General features: G+C 40.1%; 1 protein-coding gene and 1 non-coding gene across 2 annotated transcripts; both read left to right on the top strand.

Moving 5' to 3' along the window:
* The first annotated feature begins 316 nt into the window (after positions 1 to 316).
* LOC115868066 lies at positions 317 to 460 on the top strand. Its single transcript, XR_004045393.1, has one exon. It is a non-coding gene; the product is annotated as a U4 spliceosomal RNA (small nuclear RNA).
* Positions 461 to 2,672: 2,212 nt separating this feature from the next.
* Positions 2,673 to 6,662, top strand: LOC115868054 (OX-2 membrane glycoprotein-like). The gene is made up of 3 exons (XM_030884433.2): positions 2,673 to 2,950; positions 5,461 to 5,799; positions 6,355 to 6,662. The coding sequence occupies exons 1-3, from the start codon at positions 2,869 to 2,871 to the stop codon at positions 6,660 to 6,662; spliced, it is 729 nt and encodes a 242-aa protein (XP_030740293.2). The 5' UTR covers positions 2,673 to 2,868.
* The last annotated feature ends 4,789 nt before the right edge of the window (positions 6,663 to 11,451 follow it).

An 11,451-nucleotide genomic window follows, 5' to 3' on the forward strand; every position in this document is an offset into this window, starting at 1 on the left:
TCTCTGCCCCTAAAATAGACAAGGTTGAAGTCTCTCAGTGCCTGAGCCTAGTAATGGAGATGAAGACGCTGGTGAGCAGATTTGAGGAGTGGGTGGGGGTGGAGGGGCAACAATCTCCTGCTGTGATCCTCTAGTGGTGGGAGAGACCTGCTAGATTCTCTGAGTGTGGCTTTCAATTTTCATTCAGTGTTTATTCATGCAGGACTTATTCTTTTAAAACAGAGAGGCTAGTACAATTATCTGTCTGTATGTCTCAGAGTGGTAAAATGATTTCCCCTCTCTCACAAACCTAGTATATATAATATATATAAATATAAGCTTTGTGCAGTAGCAATATTGTAACCAGTGAGGTTTATCTGAGGCATGATTATTGCTAATTGAAAACTTTTTCCCAATTTTATATATATATATACATGTACATATATATATGGCAAATATATTCTGAGGCATTGACCTTAGTTACCATCAACAGGCAGCCTCCTTGTGTACAGACCAATGTACTTGTTTTCTGGCAGTAAAACCTTCAGTTACTCTCCATAGACTAGAGGGAAAACCTGTACAAAATAAAAGTACTCCTATCTGCATATATCATAGCAAGGCTTTCCTCCTCATTTCCTTTGCTTCAATCAGCGTGCTTTTGTTTATGAGATGTTGCTTCCTGATATGTCACACAATGAGATAATCTCCTGGCATGCCTTTACATCCTCACTTTTCTTAAAATACAGATTTTATTACAAGACTAAGATCCAACGCATGCTTGTTTTCTCAAATAGATGACGGATGGACGGACGGATGGATGGGTGGGTGGGTGGGTGGATGGATGAATGGATGGGTGGGTGGGTGGGTGGATGGATGATTGGATGGATGGGTGGGTGGATGGATGGATGGCTAGATAGGGATGTAATTAAGTAGACCTAGGATGCTATTAGCTCCCTCAAGATTTGTCTTATCTGAAAGAGTGTGAGTATTCACAGCAGAGTCTGATGGAACATTTTGTGATTTTCTGCATAATGGACCTTCACCCATTAGGGGCCTTTGCAAAGCTCCCAGTGACTTTTTAAAGCTCTAACATGTGGTCAGGGCTTCTATGCAAACAAAAGTTAGTGGCTAGGTTTTCCCCTCAGTAAAATATCCTGTCACTCAAACCCACAGTAGTAATATTAAATGGCTCAGAGGAGGGAGGCTGCTAGGCATCTTTTCCTAAAACTTCTTTATTTGAGAAAAACCCTCCCTCTGAGGTGATAATGGGATCTGTTCCTTTTCCTTTTGGGAACCGATTTTACTCTCTCTCTCTCTCTCATTATCAAAGATAAGAGCTCTCAAGCAGGTCTTCATGTCTTGAGCCATGAGGTGAAAAGGTGATTGGTCCTTAAGGGGGAAGGAGAAGAAAGACTTCCAGCAGCTAGAGCAGCGTGGAGATGACTATGTGGTAGAAATCCCAACATCCACGGTGACAGGGGCTTTCCTTCCTCTGGGACAGGTGCTTGGGGAGACGTTTGAGAGGGAAATATCATATATTACAGGAATTTAGGAATGATAAGGAATGAAGGGTTCACTACCTAGAATATTAAGTAGGTGTGTTCTGTGAGCATACCGTATATACTCGAGCATATGCCAACCCGAATAGCCACTGAGGCAGCTAATTTTACCATAAAAACTGCATTAAAAATGTGCTGAAAAATCTCATCATATACTCAAGTATATATGGTATTTATTGTTATGTATATTCAAGGGGGCTTCAAATGTATGGGGAAATAATCTTATTTTTAAATTCCATTTCACATTAATTGTTTGAAGTCCTCTAATGTGTGGGGGTGAAGCTATGGGCATGGTGGTGTGAGAGTGAACCCTGATTTTGCTGGCACCACCGAGACCAAGCACACTTTATGAGTCTTTATATGTCCCGAGACTTCCCCTGACTTCAGTAGCTTATTGTTAATCTATTTTTCTCATTGAGTGTAGCTCTGAAAGACTCTAGATCATGATCACTTCTAACCTGTACAGCAGAACATACACTCCTCAGACAGTACTCATGTCAATAGGAAAAGTGGAAATACAGGGGGCTTCTATCACATGGATTGCATGAGAGTATGCTTTGACCTGACGGAGAATGAGCACAGATCTTTTAGGAATCCAGCAGGAAGAAGATGCTCTAGAGAAGTTTCTAGGAAGAAGATACCTAGAAGTTGTTACTTTGTATTTATGAAATGGTACAGACTAGTAGCCAGATTAGGGGAGAAAGGTGGGCAAAGTACGTCAATTATCAGTGGCCTACATTGATCCCTTCCCTGCATTTAAAATACATTGAGCAGATGACTTTGCAAGAAGGGCACATTCATATATGTCCATTTCTTTCCATTTTAATGTGAATCATACTGCATTTGGAAGTGTTTAATGCTTTTACAGAATCAACTTTAATTTTTATACTTCAGTTATTACATGAGAGGTTTATTATGAGTAAAACACCAAGAAAAGCATGTTTTGGAAACTGCGCATCCATTCTTGGACAGTAGTCTTTTGAGTTCACCTTAGTAAATATGCATAACCTAGTTTGATGATGATTATCTGCATAGGTATGCATAAGCCCAAAGGATTGGGATAGAGGTAGTAAGATCCCAAAGATGAACTAATTCACTTTATTGGTTTTTGTTTTTACAAGCTGGGAGGTAAATTCTCAGAGCGTGTGAATCATGGTGTGAGAGCTAAGAACAAGAGAGAGACCCAAGAATCCAACCAGAATTAGAAGTTGAGCACAGAAGATAGCAAATGTTCAGCTATTATTTACCCACCCAGGACCTAAGTTAATAATTCAATGTGGGAAATGCAACTTCTTCATCGGGAGAAGAAATACTCCAAGTGTTAGTGAAGATGCTCTCATCAAATTTCATGGAATTCTCACTGCACTTTGTTCTTCAGCCCCTCCTGCTCTGCATGTGCATACAAGGATCTGGTAAGTTCATTTATTTATTTTCCTCTCAGGTGCATTCACCTAAATTTGGGAACATGGGGCAAATAGACTAATGGCTATTATCTGCATTGTGTTCAGACTTTGATACAGAGATTGTAACAAGGGCATGAGTCAAATGAATAACTGTGAGGGGGTTCAGGGACCAGCAGGGCTGCCTTCTGTTGGGTAGAACATCCCTGTGAGCAGAAATTGACTATACACCTAACAACTACAAGTTTTCAATGGCATCTGTAACTTTGTTCTTTGATCTCTCACTTGGCATATAGTTAACATTTCTCAAGCTCACACAATACTTCATAAAACAAATCAGACAGAGAAGGATCCTTTGGATCAGAAGGGTCATACACGCTCAATGACCTGCTCACAGGCTTTTATTACTTACAGAAATCATGAGGGTGAGATAAATGGAGTAGGACTTATCAAGAACCAAGTTCACACAAAAGTCTCCCTATGAGCGGAAAAAAGTTTCAACCACTCCTGTGCAAGCCCCTGAAAACATTGGGTGCATGGTAAAGAAGGGGACTCGGTGCTGAAGTCTGGATATCATAAACCGAGGGGTGGATTTGCGGGATTCCAAGGGAAAAGCAGAACACCCCTTGTCTGACGACCCTGTTAGGAGGGGGCATCGTTTGCTCAGCTCCACTCTGCAAATTCAGAAAAAGTATTTCTTCCCCTCTAGCTACAAGATTAATTTTATAGGCCTACACTTTCTGATTAATGATAAAATACCAAGAGATCCCTTCCCAAAGGGCACATTCTTTGATGTTACGATAATTACGATCTAATGGGGTTGACCTTGTGCATGGAGGGCATGAGCCAGAGATGGAGAAAGTCGCTGTGAGCTCAGAAGGGCAGGGTGACTTTGGGGATGAGAAATGACTGCGAGGGAGAGAGACCCAATTGCCAACCTCCTTATCAAAAACATTCTGATAGCAAATGAGAGAAATCAAATCAAATGACTTAAATGGGAATTTTAGAGACAGACCATTCTCCCAACACACTGAAATGACAAATAATCCTAGATATGGCTGTGGACCCTCTAAAAACTCCCTCATCTGACAAATTCAATTCACTCTGGTTGCCCTCGGTTTTATTATTTTATTATGCCTTTAAAATATGATTATGTTATCATGCCTTTTTTTGCGCTTATCAGTGCAACTGTTTATCTCCTAAAAATTATTCTATCTAAATATAGCATTTTTAAATGTTTTAATTTTTTTCAATGATGGTTTTAAAAAAGAACTTGTTATTGTGACTTAGGTGAGGATTTATCTTACAGTGTTCACTTATGCTTTGTATATTGTGACAATTTGAATGTGCATGTAAAAAAAAATATATATATATATATATTATTCGTGCACCCACACACAAGCATGCATTGACTTATTTTAAATTTCACTTTAAATTCTTATTAGGGAATAACCTACTTAGATGCCATTCTTCATTGCATATAGTTTCACCCAAGTATGAAATGGAAGTCTTGTGAAATATGTAAGTCACTGAGTCCACATTGAAACAATGGCCAGTCTTGATGCACTATCATAGATAATATGATGGCATCTATGGTCTTGAAGAAGAAACTTAGATAATTCTTGGCTACTGTGGTAGTTACATAATCTGTTGTCTATTTGAGACTTAAGAGTGAAGGGGTGGAGTTTAGCCTGTCAATCAGATCACAGCTTGGTGAGCGCATTTGGAGACATGAAAGAGACAGATACTTCATTGGAGGCAGGACACATGCTCACTCCCTGGGGGACATTGCAACTGACAAGACACATGGAGCTGCACTACTACCCTGAGTTGAAGGTGCCATGTGGAGACCCTGCCAGCACTAAGATTCTTACACTGCCACTGGATCTACAAGACTTTTCACCAACTAGCCTCTGATCTTCCTGAATCTGGCTTCATTTCATGTGTTGAGTGAGTCTGAAGAGGAATTTATAGATGGGTTTCAGACATATGGGCTAATCACAGACTTATTAACTGATGATCTGGACTGGGCTGGGATGTTTTCTCAATATTCAATTGCTCTCATATATAAATCTCTTTCTTATACACATATGAGTATCTATGAATATGTTTCACTAGTGCACCCAGACAGACACAGCTATTATGTGTAAACTATTATATCTTATATTTATCATTTTATTATGTCTATAATCAGCAACTCCTTCATTTGCATTTTTAATCATATTCTAAATTATTATCTACTAAAATAATGTTTTATGAACAATAATTTTCCTGACTGGTTGATTTGTATTCCAATTAACTCATTCAATAAATATTTCTTGATTAACTTGTATGCTAGAAGTAATTTTAGAGACAAAGTATTCATTGCCAATAAATATTAAGGAGTTTGCTTTATATTGGGGAATAAAAGAAATAAATTATATTTATTACACACCCAGAGAGAGAAATGATATGACATAGGTAAGTGCAGGTGAGTGTGAGAATTCATTTCTCTTTCTCACTACAACTTGTTTCTTTTCCAGATTCATTTTATAAGATAAAGAACAACGATCATGAAACTGCTGTACTGGGGGAAAACGTGACACTATTCTGCAATTTGACAACTCCTGAAGATGTTCTGCAAATTACTTGGCAAAAGATCCAAGATTCTTTGCCACAAAACATTGGCACTTACAGCAGGAAAAACGGGGCAAAGATCCTCCCACCATACCTGGATCGGCTGCACTGTGATGTCATTGAGCCCAAGGCCTCCTTCATCACTATCCGTGAAGTGACATTTGATGATGAAGCCTGCTACAGATGTCTGTTTAATATGTTTCCACATGGCAGCCACGGAGCACAAATCTGCCTTCATATCATAAGTATGTGCGTTTTCTGGAGGGGAAGATGGCTGGGAGGAAAACGGTGGAGATGTGGTCTTTTAATTACGGAGTCCAAAGAAAGAACGTTAGAGGGTAAAAGACTTATAGAAGTCTGATAGAGCAAATCCTCCATCATACGGAATAAAAATGCTTTGTGATTTGTCTCGTGTGACACAGCGTGGACCTGGGCAAAGGACTGGGCTAGGTCACTTGTCCACTTTTCTAACTTCTTTACACTGTACAACATACACTTCAATCCCATGGGTAAGATTCATAGAGATTCAAGGATGTTTTACTACAGATATGGAGAAGGGGGCGGGGGCCAGAAGTTATACGTATGTTGAGATACCAATCGTTCCTGTCAAATGGAAGGTTCTATTGATTGGAGAGGAATTGTGAGTTTTGAGAAAACATGAGAAGAGGTCTTTGAGAGGGATGTGTGTCAGCACTGTGGCTTCATATAGAAATTTCCAGAAACCCATCATTAACACAATGAGAATCTATCATGACGTTTTTTTACATTTAACCTCATATGTCCATTCTTTGTCCCCTCAGCTGTGTCTGAATTAAAAATTGATCTCCAGTCTGATCCCGACTCTGAAGGTGTTCTCAGGGCTACCTGCTCAGCTGTGGGAAAGCCTGCCCCACAAATATCCCTTTTCCCCTCACAAGTCCTGGTGAACCCACCTGAGGAACACCGCGCTCTGAATCCAGATGGCACCGTGACTGTCACTAAAACGAGCAACATCTCTTTGGAGGCTGCTGCGTCTCTAGGAGTCCACCACCTGATTGTACACATGGATCATCCTTTACGGCCTGAAGATAAGATTGTTCCTCTGCCAGCGAAAGATGAACGTAAGTAGAAGTGATCATGTAACAGGGAACAACATGCATCTTTCTTCAAATGCTTTAGCAGAAATGGTAATATGGGACATGCTTTTAAAACACTAACCAACGTAATTCGTACACATGGTTAAGTGATCCAAGGAAGAAATTTCTGAAACCAGGCTTATTCCCTAGAATATAGTTTTATTTAAATGGAAAATTCTGCTTTATATGCTTTGTGCTATATTTCAACCACAACCACATCAGTGACCATGAAGGTCGTTTACAGCACGATGCCCCCCCCTCCCTCCATTCCTCACTGTACAGTAGGTCCCAAGGACAGACATGAGAAGTCATCTCTCAGTTTTACACTGGCTCCTCTGAAAGGGATGTTTCTTCCACTTTGAAAGTAATGTCCCAGGTGCCTGCGGATGATCGCTTTGCCTTTGTTCTTCTCAGATTTCATTATGCTGGGCCTACGTGTTGTATATTTGTACTAATTGAGCTTCTTCAACCTATGCCTAATCACTGTCTTTCATTGTTTTTAGGGAATTTTGGGGTAATAGCCTGTGTTTGCCTGGATTGTCTGGAGAAATAAAACCAGGGACACTCATATATGTATCAGAAAGAGCTTTATCTAAAGAAGTAATTTCATATCAAGAAGGCATCGCAGTCTAGTTCAACTTACGTCCGTGGGTTCAGTGCTGGCTGGAGCCCTCTGTAGACGAGTGGCACTGCAGGCTGATGATGCAGGAAGGTGAAGAGAGGCGCAGGAACAGCACATGCCCATGGGTGCAAAGTTATATGGATCTAAGGTTTGTGGAAACAGGCAGGGTGCTAGCAGCTCTCAGCCCCATGTGGGGATACTCCTGGAGGCAGGCAGAAAGAGGATGGATCAGAGAGAGAAGGCAGTTCCCAGTTTCTCCCTGATGAGAAAGCCACACCCCAAAGGAGGCATCAGCAGGTTGGATTATACCCATAGACTTTATAGATTTTCAAGTTCTCATAAAATTTAACTGTCACCCACTCTTTAAACACTGATAGCTGGATAACCATCTGCTGTCCTAAGTTCTGTGTTTGGGTGTGGAAATGCATGCTTGGACTGACACACTGAGTGACTATCTCCCCCAGAGTTCTTGTCCTCAGAACCCTGGGGCTCTGCAGCCTCTGCACTGGCCTCTCTGCAGGTGCATTGTGCTTTGTGCATCTATGAGGCACAGCTTCGTCCAGCTCTTATCCCACCTGACACTCTCTATCTTATTTTCAACTTCAGTACATTTGCTTAGAAATCTCTTACCCGCCCCCCAAAGTTATTCTTCTTTGGTTTGTTGCTATGCATCCATTCTTTTATTTGTTTAGAGCATTTCAATGAAGTATAATTTAATGTTTAGTATACTTTTTAATTGTCTTTAGTATAATTTTAATGAATAGAAAGAAATATATTTACTCTCCCTCTCTCTTAAAACTGAAGTCCCTGAAAACTTAAATCATTCAGTGTTTTTTCCCTGATCAATTCCACTGAATCATGAAATTGAACTTTGCAAGAGATATGCTGAATCCCTGAGCCTTGTACCTGTTCCTGAACCCTGTTTGAAAAGAGGGTTTTCCCTGTATGACGTCAATGAGCCTAGAAAGGAGCAGAATGGATCGTAGGCCAAGTCACTTCAGGGTTACAAAGATATCAGAATAGACACACACACACACACACACACACACACACACACGGTAAAGCAGATATGAGCCAAAGATGCAAAGATTTCCCGGGCTTGCAATGAAGGGGCTGACTTCACCACAGCCTTGATTTTGAATTTTAACCTGGATAACTTTGAGAAAGTAAAATTCTGATTTTCAAATCCACTCACTTGTGATCTTTGTGATGCAGTAGCCCTAGAAAACTAAGACATTCGAGTAGCACCTGCTTACTGGATAAAACTCAATCAGTGTTTTTAGTTCAATTAATCCCTCAATTGACATTGAGATATAAATGTTAATAAAGGAATAATTTGTCCATTGAGAAAATGATTCTCCTTTCCATGGTTTTCTGAAAAATATTAGGGGTATAAATGCCAGGTCTTTAGAGGTATTTTTCTGAGTGTTATATTGTTGCTGCCTACAGAGATATGTTGACGGTTTTGTAATCTATCTTGTGTGTTGCTACAAAAGGCTCAGTGAGACAATAAAACCGGTCCTAAATAATGTCTGGGCATGCACACAAATGGCACAAAGTTCTTCAAAGAATATGTACTCATTTTCCTAATAGTTCTGGGAATGAGAATCACCAAACAAGGGTGTTTCTTCACCTTAAATGGCCATGGAGAATTCTAGGTAACACATTTTCAAAGTCCAAGAAATTACTAAGAGCAGATGGATGACAGCTGTCTAAAAAACTTGACGTAACAAATATCAACAAAATAAATGTACATCTTGCTGGGAACAACAGACCTAAGAATGAAAAATACGTATTGGCTGTGCTATTTAATGGAAATGCAAATGTATAAACGTCTGCCCATAAAGGATACAGATTTCATTTCTCTTTTCCGTATTGTGTATTCTGTATGAAATCCTACGCAACAAAACATCTGCCAACACAACTTCCACGTTGACAACTCAGTGACCTTGATTCTATATCCCATGTGCCACCATTATTCCTAAATCCTTTCTAACATCCAACCAAATCGAGTGACCTTCCCCCCCCCAAACTTGCCATTATTGCATGTACCTACCCTTGCAACTTTGAATAATCTTTCCTTGTTATGTATTTTTTAACTTACTTGAAATCATATGGAGACTGTCCTTTTAACTTTGATCACTGGCTCCTATGGTCATTCTGTGTCCTTAGGGGACCCATCAAACTCCTTTCCCCAGGGCCTGCACCATTGCGTATTCCCTCCAGCGATGGAGGAGGGTGCACTTGTCTGTAACCTGGACTTAATTTGCTGTTTTGCTTCTTTTTCTTTAAAGTGTTTATGATCACGAGTATTCTAATAGTTCTCATAGGGTGATGTGATAACTCACTTTGGCCTGATTTCCAGAATTTTAATGGTTAATAATGTTGAGCTTCTTCTCCTGTGCTTATTTGCCATTTGGAGGTCCTTTCTACTGCAATGCCAGATCAAGTTCATTGCCTATTTTTGATAAGGTTGGCTTCTTGTTATTAGGATGTTAGTTTCATTTTTATATTATATCTCAGAACAATAATTGATAATCAAAATTATTGGATTTTATTGCATTTATGTTATTCTGAAATTTCAAAATCATATCCGGTGAACATCACTAAAATAGAACCTGCATTAGGATTTAATAGTATTCTCAAAATAGCTGCTTTTATATGTACTGATGGTTGGGTTAGTCTGAGTTGATTAGAGAAACAAATTCAGAGACACTCATATATGTATAGGAAAGAGTTTTATATAGAAGAGCAATTGTATATTGAGAAAACTTCCCAGCACAGTACAGATCAACTCCATAAGTCCAATATTAGCCCATATATCTGATACCAATCTATGAATTCCTCTTCAGACTCATGCAACACATGCAATGATGCCAGATGCAGGCAGATCACAGGCCAGTGGGTGGAAAGTCTTACGGATCCAGTGGCAGTGGAAACAGCTCCATGTGTCTTGTCAGCAGGAACGTCTCACAGGTGGTGAGCATGTGTCCCACCTCCAGTAAGCTATTTATTGCCTTAGTGCCTCCAAATGAGGTTATCAAGCTGCAACTTGATTGATAGGCTAAACTCTACCCCTTCATTCTTTTTTTTAAAAATCATTTTATTAGGGGTTCGTACAACTTTCTTATCACAATCCATACATCCATCCATTGTGCCAAGGACATTTGTATATTTGTTGCCATAATAATTTTCAAAACATTTTAGTTCTATTTGAGCCCTTGCTATCAGCTTCTCATTTTTTCCCTCTTCCCACCGCCCCCACCCCCATGAACTCTTGATAATTTATAAATTATCATTATTTTTTCATGTCTTACACTGACCGATGTCTCCCTTCACCCACTTTTCTGTTGTCCATCCCCATGGGAGGGGGTTATATGTAGATCCTTGTGATCCACTCCCCGTTTTTCTCCCCACCTTACCCTTACCCTCCTGGTATGGCTACTCTCATTATTGGTCCCGAGGGGTTTATTTGTCCTGGAATCCCTGTGTTTCCAGCTCTTTTTTTAATATATAATCATTTTTTTTAGGGGCTCATACAACTCTTCACAATCCATACACACATCATTTGTGTCCAGCACATTAGTACATATGTTGATTTCATCATTCTCACAACACTTGCTTTCTACTTGAGCCCTCGGTGTCAGCTCCTCATTTCCCCCCTCCCTCTATGTTCCCCCCTCCCCCTTGATAATTTATAAATTATTATTATTTTATCATATCTTACTCCATCCAACGTCTCCCTCACCCACTTCTCTGCTGTCCGTCCCCCAGGGAGGAGGCCATATGTAGACCTTGTCATCTGTTCCCCCTTTCTCCCTCACCTTCCCTCCACCCTCCTGATATCGTCATTCTCTCCACTGGTCCTGAGGGGTTCATCTGTCCTGGGTTCCCTGTATTTCCAGTTCCTAGCTGTGTCAGTGTACATCCTCTGGCTTAGCTGGATATGTAAGGTAGAATAGTCTCAAATTATGTAACTGCCACAGGCCACCCCTTGTTAATTTGACACTTTTACCACAACGCTTTAGCCATATTGTATTAGTCTAGGTACTTTGGAGAAACAAATCCACAGCAACTCACGTATAAGAGAGAGTTTTATGCAAAGAAAATGTGCATCACGAAAACATCCCAACCCAATGCTGCCCAAACCCACAAGTCCA

Source organism: Echinops telfairi, unplaced genomic scaffold (genome assembly GCF_000313985.2).
Source record: "Echinops telfairi isolate 266 unplaced genomic scaffold, ASM31398v2 ScPeMD7_6;HRSCAF=24_0, whole genome shotgun sequence".
In the NCBI taxonomy this organism is placed as follows: Eukaryota; Metazoa; Chordata; class Mammalia; order Afrosoricida; family Tenrecidae; genus Echinops; species Echinops telfairi.

Excerpts from the sequence above, each read along its gene's own strand:
- LOC115868054 (XM_030884433.2), top strand. The coding sequence starts at position 2,869 with ATGCTCTCATCAAATTTCATGGAATTCTCACTGCACTTTGTTCTTCAG. Across the intron at positions 2,951-5,460 it reads CATGTGCATACAAGGATCTG|ATTCATTTTATAAGATAAAG; the intron begins GTAAGTTCATTT and ends TTTCTTTTCCAG. Across the intron at positions 5,800-6,354 it reads AATCTGCCTTCATATCATAA|CTGTGTCTGAATTAAAAATT; the intron begins GTATGTGCGTTT and ends TTGTCCCCTCAG.